This window comes from Engystomops pustulosus, chromosome 10 (assembly GCF_040894005.1).
Source record: "Engystomops pustulosus chromosome 10, aEngPut4.maternal, whole genome shotgun sequence".
In the NCBI taxonomy this organism is placed as follows: Eukaryota; Metazoa; Chordata; class Amphibia; order Anura; family Leptodactylidae; genus Engystomops; species Engystomops pustulosus.
In genome coordinates this window covers 10,197,253-10,216,145 of record NC_092420.1, presented here as the reverse complement: position 1 = coordinate 10,216,145, position 18,893 = coordinate 10,197,253, and the positions used below count along the sequence as shown (strand labels likewise).

Genomic DNA, 18,893 nt, shown 5'->3' with positions numbered 1-18,893 from the left:
AGAGTAGTATGAGGCCTCCTTAGGCATAACCCATTATCAGGCTCCTGTGTATTGAGGTCACAGTCTTGTACGGCTGGTGTGGAGTTAGTTCTGGGTAGTGAATTTACCTGCTATGTGCAAGTTAAAAGCCAGCAGGACGTTGATAAACAGGTCAGGCAGCTGCTCGGTGATGTCGGAGGGGAGACCGTCCTCAATCACTTCCAGGAGGAACTGGATAAACTGGGAGTTGAGATGCTCTGCAATAAGGAGAGAGATATGAATGAAGCTGCTGCACATCATACGGCGCCATTCATGTCTCAGATCAATGACTGTGAGTACATGTCTATGTGCGAGCGTGTACACGGCGATCAGTAACACGCCTGAAGGAACGTGCACGCCAAGCCGAGCCGCTAAACCACTGCCAGGGGCAGAGTCAGAGCCCCCCACCAAGATGGATCAGGAAAGAGAAATCATTAAGATGTTCTTTCCTTCTGGACACGTTATAACAGCTGTAACATCCAGGATCACAGACATTTACTACTTATCCATTGGATGTATCACTAATTACAGGAGAGGGTCCCATCATCCCTGCTTGGCTATCCAAAGAGATCCAAAGTAGAGGAAACACAAGCTCCTTCTACCCTTTGCAGGAGTTTTCTGATCCCTCTAAAGGAAGGATCCCTCCTGAAGGTCTTACGCATTTCCAAGTTCCAGGGAATCCTTGTTCACTCACACGGGAAGCAATGACAGCTTTTCCAATAACCACATGGCGGCTCAGCCAGTCGCTGGCCTTGGTGGCCATATGCACAATCTATACTATGTCAAGACTTCTGGTAAGATGGGACTGTAGGTTTCAGAGACACGAGAGCCGCTACTGGACCTGCAGAATCCCCAGGGAAGGTGATATCTCTAATATTTTGTGTATGATTCCTGATAACTATCTATAAAACATTACCTGGCAGAAGTGAAAGTGAAGTGACTCTTGTATTAAATTGGTAGGCAACTCTTAGAAATAGGTTGCCATGTGCCTTTACTGCCCTACTAATAATCCCTAAATGTTCAACATGGGACGTGTTTCTTGTTTCTGTCCTGTGTGCAGACCCTGTGATTCTTTGTTCGCATCTCTGAGCTCTGCTGAATAGGAGGAGCTGTAGCAGGAGAGTTATGGCTTATCCTGCTCCCTCCTCCTCTCCTTTAACTGTAGAGTTTTTCTATGTTTTGGCTTGCATGGACCCCATTATTAGCTATATAACCTATTCAGATATATAGATAAATAGACATAGTAAAAAAATGTTGTCTATGTGGCGATATACAAATACGTCCTAAATTCACACGACTTATGGAAATGTCAGCACATGGCAGTGGGGGGCATTAGCCGAGCACTTACCGTAATGATGGTAGGGAAGAGGCTCTCCCATGGAGAAAATCATAGACAGGACTAATGCCGAGTAACACAGCTTCTGGTGCTCTGGAAGACAACAAGGACTTGGTGAGCCATCTAATAGGAGCAGAATAGTAGACGGAGTAAGGGTTAATAACCTGCGCAGAGACACCTGGTACCTGGAGGCTATAGATAGTTCTATGAAGGTCTCCCAAAATCAATGTGGAATGGAGAGCAGGACCGAGGGTTCATGAAAGCTTAAAAGCACATTTCAGTTCCACATGCCATTGCGTGGATACATCATCCAATGGTGGAGCCAAACATTTGGGACCCTGAATGGCATCAATACCCGGAGCAGACCCCCAACCCCATCACAACACAAGAAACTGGATATAGATGGCTCTGTGCAATATGATCATCAATGGGAACCAAGCCTGCAGTTACAGCCTACAGCCACTATACTGAGTGTGGCGCCATCTGCTTCCAGTTTCATGTCTTATGCTGGGGCCCAAACAGCTGAATGGTGCATAAGTCAGTAACAAACCCTTTAAGAAGAATGCACTGTAAAACTGGTAAAAATTATCTAAATTAAGACTTTTGGGGGGCTTTTATTACTACTTGCCATGGATTAGCAAAAAGAGGTGCTGGCACATTGAGGGTGCACCCAATTTATCGCCTGATTCAAGCACATAAGGTCATAACTAGTGAATATAATGCAGTGTTGATGGAGTTCCCCTTTAAGTCTTTGAGAAAGTTGCTAAACAATGATCAGACCACAGAACTCTGCTGATGACTTTGTATTGCCCTCGCTCCCCCCCCCATAGTAGAAAAACATACACATTGGGAATCTTGAGTTTACAAACCATTAACCTGGCTCCGATCCAGAGAAGAGAGGAATTTAGGGAATTCATTTTAGGGGATTAGAGTCAAAATATTCACACTGTAATGGAGTTATAATCAGAGACAATGACGCTGGTGCGGTGATTGCTCCGCTGACATCACCGCCTTTATCTTAGGACGGGGCGGCTGTTGTGCTGTGGTGGAAATCTCACACTTCAAAGACCTTCAACACTTAACCAGTCACATGAAGCGGCGACGTACATCCCAGGGAGCCCTCGCCGTAGTCTGTATATTCCCACACGGAGGAAGGGCACCGAGCGGAAAAGGGATTAGAGCCGCAGCCATTGGCACAAAATTCCTAAGCCCCAAAACGGCTTATGGCGTCTTCCATTCAAGGACGTCTTATGATCGGCTCAGGACGACATCTAGTAGCACATTTTATTTTTGTTTTTTTTTTGTCTATTTTTGTTGATCATTTTAAGGTCTCATGCATACGGCCGGCATGCTCACCGGACTGCGATTGGGTGCTCCCTCTACAGGAGTCGGGTAATGACCTCTTCAAATTCGTCGAAAGATAGGAGCCAACTACGGTGCAAGAAACAAGATGTGCTCACCGCCACTGGGACCTTTGTGGTGCAAGAGCCCCCCTTGCAGGACATGTGACTCCTCAGGGGCCCCCTTCTGGTACCTTTTCATTCTCGAACCCCCCTTCCAGGACCTTTCCATCCTCATGTGACCACCTTCCAGGACCTCTCCATCCTCGGGGGAGGCCCCCTTTTGGGACCATTCCTTACTCAGGGCCCGCTGTTTCGGGACCATTCCTTACTCAGGGCCCCTTCCGAGACCTTTCCTTCCTTGGGTCCACTTGTGGGACTTTTCCTCCACAAGACTGTGGCAAGGAGAATAGTATCAGATGCACAGTTGTGAAACTTTCCAATTCATGGGAAGAGATATATTTTTGGGGTCCATCTCCATAACCTGGAGGTGGGGGATTTCCGGGCATATACCTGCAACAGTTGCAATGTGAATAATTTTTCGTTATATCCCTGGTCATGTGATGTCACACAGGTGCACGGCTCGTTATATCCCTGGTCATGTGATGTCACACAGGTGCACAGCTCCTTATATCCCTGGTCATGTGATGTCACACAGGTGCATGGCTCGTTATATCCCTGGTCATGTGATGTGACACAGGTGCATGGTTCGTTATATCCCTGGTCATGTGATGTGACACAGGTGCACAGCTGGTTATATCCCCCATCATGTGATGTCCCACAGGTGCACAGCTCGTTATATCCCTGGTCATGTGATGTCACACAGGTGCACAAGACATTGGCAAGGAGAATAGTATCAGATGCACAGTTGTGAAACTTTCCAATTCATGGGAATAGAGATATATTTTTGGGGTCCATCTCCATAACCTGGTGGTGGGGGCTTTCTGGGCATAAACCTGCAACAGTTGCAATGTGAATAATTTTGCTGCCATCTTTAGAGATCAGGAAAAGGCAACTATCTGATAGGAGGGCATAGCTTATGGTCACATTCAGGGCATTATACAATGTGATGGCAGCGACAAGGGGGCATAATACATTGGGACCGCAACAAAATTGGGAGGTAAAAAAAATAAATAAACGTCACAGGCTAGAGTTCTCCTTTAGATACAAATCACAGGAGACACGGAAACATCTCATCCCACCAGACAGACCTTGTCATTTCCCTTGTTACAAGTAATTGGGATGAATGGAGCATTATAAGCAGGACCTGTATTGTGCATTACTGTACCTTCCCTGCGCTATACCTTCACATGTCATTGTTACCAGGAGCTGGGGATTTGCATTCCTTTCTTTATACCCGCCACATATTCTTTAATGTCTTGCCGTGATTTATAATGGTTCTGCGCGGCCCCCGAAATACCCTGCACATCAGCATGGAGCACGCCGAGCGCTTCTGTCTCCGCGCCTTTCTTGTCTGACTCGCAGCCTCTTAACACAAAGTGACATTCATTTAGTGAATAATAAATACATAAAACCAGACGGCGCGGGATCACAGAGCGCAGGAATACGACAAAGAGCCAACGGGAAATGGAACTGAAGAGAAAAGACCCCCCAGGAGGCAGAGCATTGTCCGGCCCCCCCTGCACAGTATGCTTATATAATCAGCACCGCCGCCGGATGGATCCACAAATCTGCTATATAATATAAGACGCCATTAGGACTGTGCATGGACATGTCATAATGTCCATTGTACTGCCTGCTCCATCATTACCGCCTTGTATTAATTGCTAGCCACATCTCATTAGATACCCCCTACCCACAGACAATCTACGCTCCCTTAAATTATACCGAGCCAACAAACTTAGCATAAATCACTAGTCCAGTGTTGGCTTATGAGTAGTTTCTAACCATTATAAGAGTGTGCAGCAGTTTTCCCCTCTGTAGCCTCTGTCTGTAATTCTCAGGTGTCTCAGAGCTGGAGGCTGGAGACTGGCTGCTAGGATGTCTCCCATACACTGCACACAGAGGGGATAATCTACTACACACTTCTCTCACTTACTCAGAACCATCATCAGAACCACATTGGACATTATATGACCTGTATTCTGCAGTGTGTAGCAGTTTTCCCCTCTGTAGCCTCTGTCTGTAATTCTCAGGTGTCTCAGAGCTGGAGGTTGGAGACTGGCTGCTAGGATGTCTCCCATACACTGCACACAGAGGGGATCATCTACTACACACTTCTCTCACGTACTCAGAACCATCATCAGAATCACATTGGACATTATATGACCTGTATCCTGCAGTGTGTAGCAGTTTTCCCCTCTGTAGCCTCTGTCTGTAATTCTCAGGTGTCTCAGAGCTGGAGGCTGGAGACTGGCTGCTAGGATGTCTCCCATACACTGCACACAGAGGGGATAATCTACTACACACTTCTCTCACTTACTCAGAACCATCATCAGAACCACATTGGACATTATATGACCTGTATCCTGCAGTGTGTAGCAGTTTTCCCCTCTGTAGCCTCTGTCTGTAATTCTCAGGTGTCTCAGAGCCGGAGGCTGGAGACCGGCTGCTAGGATGTCTCCCATACACTGCACACAGAGGGGATAATCTACTACACACTTCTCTCACTTACTCAGAACAATCATCAGAACCACATTGGACATTATATGACCTGTATTCTGCAGTGTGTAGCAGTTTTCCCCTCTGTAGCCTCTGTCTGTAATTCTCAGGTGTCTCAGAGCTGGAGGTTGGAGACTGGCTGCTAGGATGTCTCCCATACACTGCACACAGAGGGGATCATCTACTACACACTTCTCTCACTTACTCAGAACCATCATCAGAACCACATTGGACATTATATGACCTGTATTCTGCAGTGTGTAGCAGTTTTCCCCTCTGTAGCCTCTGTATGTAACTCTCAGGTGTCTCAGAGCTGGAGGTTGGAGACTGGCTGCTAGGATGTCTCCCATACACTGCACACAGAGGGGATCATCTACTACACACTTCTCTCACTTACTCAGAACCATCATCAGAACCACATTGGACATTATATGACCTGTATTCTGCAGTGTGTAGCAGTTTTCCCCTCTGTAGCCTCTGTATGTAACTCTCAGGTGTCTCAGAGCCGGTGGCTGGAGACTGGCTGCTAGGATGTCTCGCATACACTGCACACAGAGGGGATAATCTACTACACACTTCTCTCACTTACTCAGAACCATCATCAGAACCACATTGGACATTATATGACCTGTATCCTGCAGTATGTAGCAGTTTTCCCCTCTGTAGCCTCTGTATGTAACTCTCAGGTGTCTCAGAGCCGGTGGCTGGAGACTGGCTGCTAGGATGTCTCCCATACACTGCACACAGAGGGGATAATCTACTACACACTTCTCTCACTTACTCAGAACCATCACCAGAACCACATTGGACATTATATGACTTGTATCCTGCAGTGTGTAGCAGTTTTCCCTTCTGCAGCCTGTATCTGTAATTCTCAGAGCTGGTGGCAGGAGACTCGCTACTATGCAGGAGACTCACTACTCCCAAACATACACTAAAAAGTATTGGCAGGATCTTATACGAGATTATACAGTAGCATTTAGGAATAAAACACTTGGGGTGAGCTAGAAGCTTTTTATAAGTTGCAGCAGCCTCTATTACAATTAGCTTCAGCAGCCCCTGTCAGTGCCTGGCACGGTCCTCTCTCACTGAAAAGTATCAGCAAGACTATATAGGGTATTGCCCTGTACCAATGTGAATAAATCCCTTGGGGTGAGATAGAAACTTACGGTACTCTTCGCTCCTGCCTCCTCCTAAGCTTAGCTTTTGTCCACTCTTTCCCTTTTCCTCTGTATAGGCTCTTCTAGTGAGCCTATAGTATCTAGTGCACCCAAATAGGACAACCTCATCTAAAAGATTGCCAGCATGGTCACCATTACACCTTCAAGATCCAACTTTCCCAGAGCCCTGAATGGAAATCCTGTAATTCCCAGAGCCCGCAGAGGTAGGGGCCTCTCTATAACCAGGCAGACTTGTTATGCAGGAGTTATCCGACAACTATGGACACTACACCCGTGGTCACGTTAATCGTCGCCCCACAGCCGACACCACTTACGTGTCATTACTGGACCGATCTGAAATTTCAGGTTTTATACAAAGTCCTCGCAGTAACAATAGCGTCACCTTTACCCAATAAATAAGGAGTCTATTAAGTCGGGAGTGATTTATCGGCCACTTTGGTGAATGCAGCGGAGAGAACATAATCAACGCGGCCAGATTAGCCCTGAGAATATCCGCGCTCACGTAGAGCAGGAATCGGCTAAACGCCTCGTTCTATCAAAGCGTAAAATACTCGCAGGGAAACCTATTAGGTAAGAAACCTTTTAAGACTCTGTTTAGGCGGCTGGAAAATATATGATGTGATGTGATGTGGGGGCTGCTGGCGCCTCAGCCCTTGCAAAACTTCTAAGTGCAATCAGAATGCAAGTAATTAAAGGGGTAGTCCAGAGGATTGGGGGGGGGGGGTAAGGTCTGATCAGTTTAGTGGCTTAGTGGTTAGCATTACAGCCTTGCAGCGCTGGGGTCCTGGGTTCAAGTCCCAGGGTGAACGTCTGCAAAGAATTTGTATGTTCTCTCAGTGTTTGTGTGGGTTTCCTCCAGGTCCTCCGGTTTCCTCCCACACTCCAAAACATACTGGTAGGTTGATTTGATTGTGAACCCCATTGGGGACAGGGACTGATTTGGCAAACTCTGTGCAGCGCTGCGTAATCTGTGTGCCCTATATACGGTAAGAATTATTATTATTATAATTATTATTGTCTATGGGGGATACTCTGCCAATCACTGAAACATGGGTCCCGAGACACTTCACCCTTCACTTCATGACCGCGGGGAGGTGGTCACTCCATTCAATGCGTCCACATCCATCCTTGGGTCTCCAGTATGCGGTAAGATACATCGAAACAAGGGCAGCCTTTCCCCATCTGCCATATAGAAGCCACATGTCCAGGTTTTACACTGCAATCACCTATACAGCAGCGTTTCCCAATCTGAGACCCTTGAGCAACCGCAAAACTGCAACTCCCAGCATGCCCTGTATCCATCACCACATGCTGGGAGTAGCGTCCTTGCAATGGCTGAAGAGCCAAGGGATGCTATAGGAATTGCTGATGCCCATTCTCCAATGATTTATAAAATTCCAGGAGGAATAACCGAGGAATATCACAATGTAGCATTCCCAATGGGCTTATCAGGGTCTTATCCGGCGCCTCCACTGCAGACAATGGTGGAGCTAAAAGCTGGTGAATGTAGAGACGTGTAATCACTAGGATAATAGGGAAATTATTATTCCCAGGAAATTAATTTCCAGTAAAGTATTGGCTGTGGATAGTACAATGGGGGCGATGCAATAAAGATAAAGTATTGTTATAATGTAATGAATGGCGGCTTCGTCACTAAGCAGGGTACCAATGAGATGGTGATCCCCGTCCGCTAGGCTCCTACATGACACATAGAAGATGTAGCTGTCAGGGAATCTGCGCTTCTCCCTGTTGACACGGGAAGTGATTCGCCTAATATACAAGTCCTTGTAGATCCTTATACAATGCAGGTAGGTGTCTGTACAGGAGAGCTCCCCTAGTGGAGGAGGTATATTGTCAGTGGTGCACATCATTGATTTATTGATGATGCATCCCTAAAATAGACAATGGATATAAGATCACTGGGGGTTTGTTGCCCCCCATTCAGCTCCACGTCCAACACGCATGGTCCTGCTTGCTGCTAAGTGAATGGGACCACGGAGAGCCACTAATATACGGCGCTGTGTAGGGTTCGTCTAGAAGCTTCCTCCAGACCCGACACCGATCTGACACCAATACACCAAACCCAGAATGCCCTAAGCGACTTACCTTGCGTGTGTGTCTGCATGTCACGGGCCAGCTCCATGGGAAGGACAGAGTTAACAAGGCAAGAAATAACGGAGGCGTCCAAGTTGCACATGGCCCCGAAACACTTGAGAAGCTGCAGTCGCAGCGGCACCCGATGCTCCTATGACATAAACCAAATAACAAGAGAACAGTCACCCAAGATACGACCACCGCGGACTTACCTCTGGACCAAACAGGAGATCATATTAAGACGGTCACTAATACTAAGAGATGACCACCCTTGGTTGTCTCCCATAGACCCCAGACCGCTACCAGCATAACTGGTGGAAGATTCCCAGACAATCCTGGCCGCTGGCGGATGCTTTGGCCAATACGTTTGCGGATTTCACTGCCAGGGATTCTGGGTAAATACGACTTACCATCTGATAATAAGCCACCAGGGACAGAACGGCCTCAAACTGGTTCCTCCTGCACATCTTCTTGCAAACCTCGGGATCCGCATCTGTCTGGAGAAAAAAATCGGGACAAGTTACGACGACGCTGATGAAGTACAAGTTCTAATTCATTTACAGAACTGAAGGATCCAGAATAAGAAAAATGCAGGAAATAAGAAGAGTCTTAGTCAAATGAAGTCCTTGTCCAGTGATAACAAGTTAGGCCCTATCCACAGGGCTGGTAAACTTGCTGATCGGTGGGGGTCTCAATGATGGGGCCCCTATAGATAACGAGAATGGGGGTCTGTTACATCATAAAAGAATGGACCAACCAGTCAGACACTGCGTCTCCACTCACCGTCTATGGAACTGAGGAAGATAGCCGAGTACAGCGCTCAGTTATCACTGTCAAACCACAGGGATGAATAGAGCAGCAGGGTGAATATGCAACAGGCTGCTCTACGCTATTCATCTTGGGTACAACAGACCCCCCCCATTCTCATGATCCATGGATGTCCCAGCACAGTGACCCCAACGATTAGCAAGTTAACCTCTAACCTGTGTTAGATTACATAAGAGAACAAGTTCCAGGACCCACCAGTATCAGGAGGACCTGGGAGGGGTCTCTACACCTGATGTATAGATTACATAGGAGAACACGCTCCAGGACCCACCAGTATCAGGAGGAGCTCCTCCAGGTAGCACAGGATGACATTTTCGTCCTCATAGAGGGCCCAGCTGCGTTGCTGAGCGTCGTCCTTGTGCCGCGCCAGATCGGTGAAGATGACCTCCAGGCGCTGCTCATCATGGCAGATCTGTCCGGATGGCAATCCAGCGCTGGAGTCCTGGAAGTCAGACAGCATGTGAATGGATATGGTGTAGTACTTAAGTTTTCCTGTGGGGGCAGTGCAGGAAAACCATTTACTTACTGACAGCTCACACCACAGGTTAGAACCGATCATCAATGATCAGAGCAGGGGGACACATTGGGTCTTCTAATTAGTGGGAATATTTCAAGGAGGACCGCTCTCTTTTACGTCCCTTTAAGGCGCTTGCTTGGGAAATAATATATATTTTCCAATAAGACCCATCTTAGCTGTAGGGAAAGCTGCAAAATGTCTAATGAGAATCTGGGGGGTTCACAATCTTAGAACCACAAACCCCAAAGCGGAGCAGGATTAAAAAAAAAAAAAAAAAACCATTTTGCAGCTTTTGCATTTTTTTTTTTTTTAGCCCAAAACTGTAAAATTAAGTCTATAGATCAAGCAAAAGAAAAATGTCACTTGTCACCCACATCTGACAGGGGAAATAATGGTCCAGGTCTAATGACACGGCGGAGCAGTAATTTCACTCCTGATTGCTGCGCTATTAGCGCTTTTCATTGTAACAGGGGAAGGAGCTCGCCCAAGGAAATCACCATAAGAGTAAAAGTGTAATAAGACAATGTAATTAGCCATGGGTGCAGGGTAATGCATGCAAAACCATACCGAAAATGTTTCCGTACGAGACGTCTCATGAGTGATACGCGGCATGGAGCAAAACAAAAAACCATGGCCGCTTTCTTCCAGAACAGCGCCACACCCGTGTAGAGGTTGTATGCGGTATTACAGCTCAGCCCCAATCAGAGCAGAGCACAGACAGGAAGAAAGCAGCCATGTACCTTGTAGTTCTGTACATCCCCTTTAATCCAAAACGAGCCTCTTAAAGGGAACCTGTCACCAAGGACCTCATTTTCACTAAAGACTGGTTGCAGAAGCCCATCACACCTGCAGTGCACATCTGCCTTTCTGCTTTCTCTAAGCATTTGCCTTAACATATAATTATGTGTTATAACTTACCTTGCATCCTGACAGAATCCTCTGTGTAGTCCCAGGGGTTGGGCTTTGGTTTGGATGCATTTCAAAAAACAACATGTGACTTGTCTGTGCTGCTCACTCCTCAGCTCTCAGCTCACACCTTTGTGCTCCTGTACAGCTCCTCCCTCCAGCTCCTTCACAAAGGTCACAGCCCGATGAGATTAAATCAGTGGGAGGATATGTACAGGAGCACAAAGTTGAGGGCTGAGACCTGAGGAGTCTGCAGCACAGACAAGTTGCGTGTTGTTTTTTTTTTTAAATGCATCCAAACCAAAGTCCAACCCTTGGGACTTCATAGAGGATTCTGTCAGGTTGCAAGTTATAAGACACAATTATATTGTAATGCAAATGCTTAGAGAAAGCAGAAAGGCATATGTGCACTGCAGCTGTAATGGGCTTCTGTAACATGCCTTTAGGGAAAATGAGGTCCCTGGTGACAGGTTCCCTTTAAGTCCTATATACATTCTTAGATCTATATCTACGGAGTCCGATGCTGGACCTGGAATAACTGAACAAGGAGGAGATTGAAATGAATAAAAATCAATTTACTTTATTTTAAATATGGCAACTATTGCAGAAATGCAGCTATGAGCAGTAACGAAAATGTGCTAGAACTATGCACCAAATCTGAATCTGTCCCTCCCCCCACCTCTTCCTAAACCCCTCTCACTTGCTGCAAGGTCACTGCCTCGTTTTAAAAGGCGGAGCTTATCGCATACAGACTTATAATTGGGTTCAATGTATGAACAGTACACAGCAAGCTGCTGAGCTCCCTCTAGTGGTGGCTGGAGACACCGCGTGTCATTGTCTACATCTATGTCTTTGTATCAGAAAAATGGATACAGTATAAAGACGCAAAACTGATGAGAAGAGGTGGAGATTATGTTACAATAAGACTTTGTATTAATAATTATAGCATAAAGGGAACCCGGCGATCCTGCCTAGCGAAGTGGGTCACACCTGGCAGGTTCTCCCATACGTCTTGATACATAGTGGATAATTAGGCAGATACTACGAGTACAAGACATGTAAATCTCTATGAAGACGTCCCCGGGAGATCTGCATCAGAAAGCAGATGGCGGATATTACAGAGAAAAACTTTAATCTAATTCATGGAGTTGTCGTCTCCGGGGACATCGGCCTCGTAGATGAGCGATTTCCCTCCTGCTGGGGAGGTTATAATTACATACATGTAGGCCAGTGTATGATGGCGGGAGTACATGGGAGGGTTGGATTACCAATTACATGGCTTTTATCAGATATACGGGAAGGGGAGATGTATGTACTGCACCCCTGCGGCTGCAGAGACAAGGGCCCGGAGCTGGGGGAGTGATGATATAATGCGCATCCTCGGATTCCTGCAGCTCCGAAGGCATCCATGAAAAGTCAATCCAATGACAGCAACATGAAGTAGGCACCAAGAGTGCGGCAGATGTTATATTCTGGATTATTGGACAGATATACATACTATATAGGGGGGTCCTGCCATGGGAATACCAGGTGTGGGGGTACAGGGGTCCTCCTGTAAGCACCAATGGAGATATGGCCCTGGGGGTAGCGTATGGGCTTTGCTCCCCCTTCCCTTAGATGTGAGTATTAATAATTCACACATGGGTACTGAAGATGATCATTCGGGAGTAGGGGTCCCCAAGCCCCTGGTGTGAATGGGGTTATTCCTCCGTTCACTTCTATAGATCTGGATTTCACTTCCCTTTTGACCTGTGGAAGTGAAAGGAGCGGTGGTCACACGCGTGCAGTACAAATCCATTCACGATGGAGACCCCCGTTCTTGTGGTCTCAGCTGTCCGACCCTCATAAAATTATAAACGAGTCATCCTGTGGTTTAAGGAAATCTACCTTAATAATCGCTCGTGATAAACCAGGGGCACTTGCTTATAGATCCAGGCATCGTGACTGTGGTAATCTTCTTATATTTGCTATTATGGGCCTCCTTGCAGTCTAAAATCAACTATTATAATTATTCTAATGAGCCAGAAGTGTTCTGGGGGGTATTAGGAGAGTCCCTCATTGCTTTAGCTTCACAGACTGTTACCCTGTGCACTTCTCCCTCTCATAGTGCCCTGAAACTCCCTCTGCTACTGTGAGATTAAATCAGGAAGAGGGAGGGGAAAGTGCTGAAAGAACCACAGGGGGGGGGGGGGGGGGGAGACAGTGTAACAGCTTGTGAAGCTGCAGCACGGAGGGGCTCTGATAACATCCCCCCCCCCCCCTTCTGGATCATTACCATACTTTTTAAAAGTTGAGTTTAGAATGAAGGAGGCCATGGATAACAAATATAAAATTACTACCACAGTCACGGGGCCTGGACTTATGAGTAAGTGTCCCTGGTTTATCAGGATGAACTGATTTTGGTAGATTTTCTTTAGGGGGAGTAACTTATCCTGAAGATTACAAGAGTCTGATCTCAATAGGTGTGACTGCTGGGACCCTAGAGATGGGGAAAGCTCCAGCTCCCTACAGCGCCCATACAGTGCACACCTGGACCTTGGGATCATTTGAGGCCCCAAAAGCAAAAAATGTGCCCCTATTCTGTGTCTTTTGTTCTACAACCCCTTTAAGCTACATTACTCACCACCCAGCTTTCCTACAAACAGACATAACGTGAAGGCATAGAACGGACGACTGAAAGCCGTGATGTTTGGATTTGCGCTAAAAACCGAGACGACCCCATAATCCGCCTCCCCAATCAACGCGATTTCCGTTCATCTGCGAAAATGGAGAACTTCACAAATCGATAGGGACAAGGTGACAGATTATAAGACAAATGAACTTGGACTTGTTTCTTATGTGAAGCCGCGGGACTGCTGCCGGTAAAGGAAAATATCCGGAGCCGTCAAAATATCCTGCAAAAATCAATAATGTCAGATCCAAATCTAATAGGAGGGGTAAAGGACGGAAATATCCAAAGGTAATTAATGTGACAATTACATAATAACAGTAATTAGCCGGCACTTGATGAGAGATTGGAACCTCCATGTACAAGGTGAGAGAAGGACGGGGTCTCACATAGCGGAATAGTATCACAACACGGGGCGCATCACTCCGCCCCCAGAAATACCCCAACATCCAGCGACCCGGGGAGGGAGTATCCGGTCAATTACCAGGCTGACGCTAGAGAGGACGAGAAAACTGAAATTATGCAGATGAGATCTATAATGTCTATAATCAGAGCCGCTAGAGCCACTTACCATTAATATCGTAATTGCAGCCGCGCATCGCACATCCCCCCAGCCCTGAATGGTGACAATCATTATGTCGTTGTTAGGTCCAAAGTTGTGTGCGGATCCGTTTATTGTATATTTATAGAGGTTTCAGCTCATTTAATAAGATACAAAGCTTCAAACCACTTATAAAAAAATAAAATAATCATGTCTGGGGCCACCACTAGAGGGAGCTCCTTGCATACTGTTTAACTATGCAGCTTAAAGGAGGTATTTTGACATCAATGACCCCTCTGTATTGCCCTGGTACGGTCAATATTTTAGCTTCCTCCACTGAGGCCGCTCTGAGGTCCGGGAGTTGGACCTCCAATAATCTGTATAATGTCAATGTAATGTGATCGTTATCAAAAGTTGGACACACAACCTGGACAACCCCTTTAAAGAGGTTTCTTCTCTGTGTTTGTAAGGGAGACCGTAGTGCTGAAATACCTAGATATAGCGCCATACACGGTATAGTGGTTACAATTGGTACTGCAACCCAATTTGTGCTGTTACATCACTGGTTTGTGAAGTGGAAGCTACAGCCTCCAGCTCCAAGGTAACAGACAGAGGCTGCAGAGGGGGAAACTGCTACACACTACAGAATACCGGTCTTATAATGTCAATATATGGGGTTTTCCATATACAATGGGGCAGATTTACTTACCCGGTCCATTCGCGATCCAGCAGCGCGTTCTCTGCGGTGGATTCGGGTCTTCCGGCAATTCACTAAGGCAGTTCCTCCGACGTCCACCAGGTGACGCTGCTGCGCTGAAGGCCGCCGAGGTCCGCTGGAGTGCACCATCCTATACTTGGTGAAGGTAAGTGCGTGTCCCGCAACACTTTTTTTTTTTAAAATGCGGCGGTTTCTCCGAATCCGTCGGGTTTTCGTTCGGCCACGCCCCCGATTTCCGTCGTGTGCACGCCGGCGCCGATGCGCCAAAAACCCAGGGCTTTTCAGGGAAAATCGGTGCAAATCGGAAATATTCGGGTAACACGCCGGGAAAACGTGAATCGGGCCCTTAGTAAATGACCCCCAATGTGTATAGGTTCCCGTGAGCGGAGCACAGAAGTTACGATTTATGTTTTCTCATCGTCTTCCATCACACCAGAAACCTGTCCGGCATCAATACTGAAGTACCACTTTTAATAAATCATCATCAATATTAATGCGCGGCTTCCAATACAATATCATCAATAAATAATGAATTCTCCACCGGGGGGGACGTACATGATTGGTGTCTTGAAATTTATGAGCCTGTAACTTTAGAAAAGAAAACTTTGAAGAAGCCCAGAGCCCCCCATGTCTTCTCTGCAGATATCATGATGGAGTTCCCCTTTAAGTATATCTGCCTGGAAGTGTACAGGATTTTCTTAGGTTTTATTGCCCGGCTTGGGGTCTTCTTCAGGATTTAGTCTGGGGTCTTTTTTAAAAAAATCTTTAAAGGGACTGTATCAAAATTGATGGTTACCAGAGGATTGGGAATAACAATTAAATTTGGTAAAACCCCTTAAAAGGAAATCTACAATCAAAATCCATCCTGATAAACCAGGGACATTACTCATGGATCTAGGCACCGGGACTGTGGTATCTCCTTATATTTGTTATCCATGGCCTCCTTTCTAATATTATGCTAAGGATCCAAAAGGGTGTTACCATTGCCCCTCCGTGCTGTGGCTTCACAAGCTTTTACACTGTATACCTCTCGCCCTTTGCTCCCTCAGAACTTTTCCCCCCTCCCTCTGGTGATATAACCTCACGACAGCAGAGTAAGTTTCAGCACACAGTGGGAGGGGGGAAGTGATCCTGCACAGTGTAACAGCCTGTGAATCTGCAGCACAGTGGGGCTCCGGTAACACAGCATGAGCCCCTATAGCTCATTAGCATAATTATAAAAGTTTGTTTTAGAAGGAAAGGAGGCCATGGGTAACAAATATATGAAAGTTACCTGGTTTATTATAATGGACTTTGATGGTAGATTTCCTTGACTGAAAGTAAACAAAAAGTAATTTTGTAGCGCGGCCGTGGGTTGTTTTGAGCCCTACAGCGAACAAAGAGCACTTGTAAATTGATTGTAAGGATTGTACATGGGGTCCTACATGTAGCATTCTGCTTTAGGGTGTTGCCAAAATTAATAAAATTGCAAACATTCTCAATATTAACCTTATGTAACATTATCCGGTGATGAGGGGTCACACAGGGGGGGGTCATACCTTGCCTTCCACTAGAGAGATGAGAATCTGCTCCATCACCGGACCCGTAGCCGGGACTGTAGACTGGATGTGCCCGACGATGACCCCGATGGCCACGCGGGACAGTTCATAGCTGAGGTTCGTGTTCTTTCTAACCAGTTCGATTAACTCGGCACCAATGGTTTTGGGGACAGTAACGGCCGAGATCTCCGCTTGCGGTGCTGAGGACCTGGAGGGCGATTTCGTTTTGCTCTCCTGGTTGACCGTGTTGAAGGCTTCCATACAGGGAGGGGCCGGGGCGTTCCTCTTGGTTTGTGAATTCCTGTCTATTTCAGCGGGGGCCTCTTTATCGGGGGGCGCAGGGGCTGTTCGCTTACTGTGTGGGTTTGGGGTTCCAGAGGTGCAGGAGTCCAGGGTTTGGGACACGGTGGTGTGTGCGCTTCTGCTGGGGACGGGCGGAGGAGTGTGGCTGGGGCTAGAGGCGGCCGTGTGATGGCAGGAGTCTGTAGAAGTAGTGCACAGGGTCTCCAGGGAGGACATGCTGGTAGTGGACATGTGCAGTATGGATTGCGAGGTTTTATCCACGCCATCTAGAAAACAACCCAAAAAACAGGAATGATATAAAGACTTTTTAAGGAACATTGTCTTTAATTCCAATTACATCTTTACTAAAAGACCAGTCCCCTCCTATAGGACCGTACACACCGGCCGGCCATCTTGGTCCAACTTGCCCTCGTGCCCGTGACCTCTAAAGGGAGACTCCCGGCAGACAAATCTCCACAAATCTTTATAATCTTCCCAAAAAAAAAAAAAATGTTCCGGGATCAGTCATTATCTTTATGCAAATTAGATTTTTGAGTGCACCAGGGGGGTCTCATCATCAGGTGCATCCAATTTCTCAGGTTTCATGATGCTTAAAAAGGCACGAGCATTGCCCCTTTACACAATCATAGAAATAAGGAGAGAAACGTGTGCACGAGTAGTCATAGCTCCGCCCCTGGAAGCTTATTTACATACAGGATGAAAACTTTTTTCACTTAATAAATTGCTGGGAAACGGAAGAAGTGATGTCTGGAAAGTTTATAGAGAGCCATGCATGATGGCGGGTTTAATTGGGGGATTTGGGAGCCTCTAAGCAGAGCCGAGTTTTGATTGGTCAAAAATCTGTTGTGTCGGATGCTTCTTATTTTGATAAATAATAAATAAGTTGTAATGTACCGTAACCTGATGAGATGGCGCGGCCCCTTTAAACCTACTGATGACGCAGTGAAGGAATTAGCAGGCACAATGTACAGATCTTATAAATAGAGAGCGACATGGGAGCGGCGGCCCAGCTGTCACATCACTGGATGTATAGGTTCCCTATACATTGGTCCAACAGAAATACATCCTGTTCTCTATTACAAAGGCATCTCAAAGGAAATCCACTATTAAAGGGGCAGGAACTCCATGGATATGAGCATTACAGACTCTGTCCCTATACTGATTTATTAGACGTTGCTCTGCTGATGTTTCATTATATAAGTTTCCATTTAGGATTATTTACCGAAATACGTGGCAAATAAAAGTGAGTGGGTACCTGTCTTAGGGTTAGGACGGCCGCTGTGCGGGAGAAGGTGTATAAGCTGCTGCCCCCTGGTCCTGGTGAAGCTACTTTATGGGAAAAGGTTGAGGACTTACTTTTAGAAGTCTGTGACATCTGGGCGTTCTTCCGCTTTTCAGGTGGAGGGGGTGTAATGGGGGCGGCACGTCGAGCCTGAGGTGGAATCTACAAAACAGCAGAGGTGTGAATTAGGGCCAGGCATGAACTTCCACCACCACTTTATGTACAACGCTTTGTACCTGATACTGGCCGTCCTCATCGGGCTGAAGGTCGGAGGTCGGCAGGCTCATGTGGCGGTCCAGCCCGGTTCTGCACATGCCGTTGGGCTGTCTCCCGGTATCTAGGTGATAATCACTGGAGGAGGTGGACATGGCATTCGAGCGGCCGGTCGGGGAGTGGGTCTTGCGGGATTGCGTTTCCTTCCTGTGATGGATAAGTTTTCTGTAGATAAAGGAAAGAACGGTCAGGATCAACCTTTGACATGAAGTGTTCGAGGAAGTAAAGAGGAAAATCAGGAACAGAGGTGTCAACAAGTCACATAGGTGGGGTCTGTGGAGCACGACAGATATATTAAGGAGGAGGATAGAGTATATATATATATATATATCTATCTATCTCTTGGCTTAAGTATTGTGTGACTGGTGATAAAGAAGGAAAGTAATAGAGAGGAGGCGAGTAAGAAAGAGGTGGTATAAGGGAAGGCGAGAGCGTAGGAGCGAGAGAGAGGCGGGTGCAAAGGGTGACACGCAAGACAGCAACGGCGAGAAGGGTGGAGAGGGGGGGCATCGAGCGAGACCGAGAGGAAGCGAGCAAGACAGAGATGGTAAGAAGGGTGGAGACAGATGGCACATGAGGCAACACGAGGGGCAGCGAGCGAGACAGAGAGGTGGCACATGGTGCACCACAAAGTGCAGCGAGCGAGATGCCAAGAGGGGTGGCGAGCAAAACCGAGGTGGCACGAAGAGCAGCGAGCGAGATTCGGGGGTGCGGGGAGACTGCTGGAT

General features: G+C 46.9%; 1 protein-coding gene across 1 annotated transcript in view; it reads right to left on the bottom strand.

Annotated features, from left to right (window-relative positions):
- Positions 1 to 18,893, bottom strand: part of NCKIPSD (NCK interacting protein with SH3 domain) — a 42,895-nt gene that overhangs the window by 6,621 nt on the left and 17,381 nt on the right. The window contains exons 3-10 of the mRNA XM_072128531.1: positions 18,129 to 18,330; positions 17,967 to 18,054; positions 16,308 to 16,876; positions 9,691 to 9,861; positions 9,002 to 9,088; positions 8,604 to 8,742; positions 1,367 to 1,447; positions 108 to 236 (exon numbers count right to left, since the gene is read on the bottom strand). Of these exons, the coding sequence (XP_071984632.1) occupies positions 108 to 236; positions 1,367 to 1,447; positions 8,604 to 8,742; positions 9,002 to 9,088; positions 9,691 to 9,861; positions 16,308 to 16,876; positions 17,967 to 18,054; positions 18,129 to 18,330 (1,466 nt within the window). The remainder of the gene's footprint in view (positions 1 to 107; positions 237 to 1,366; positions 1,448 to 8,603; positions 8,743 to 9,001; positions 9,089 to 9,690; positions 9,862 to 16,307; positions 16,877 to 17,966; positions 18,055 to 18,128; positions 18,331 to 18,893) is intronic.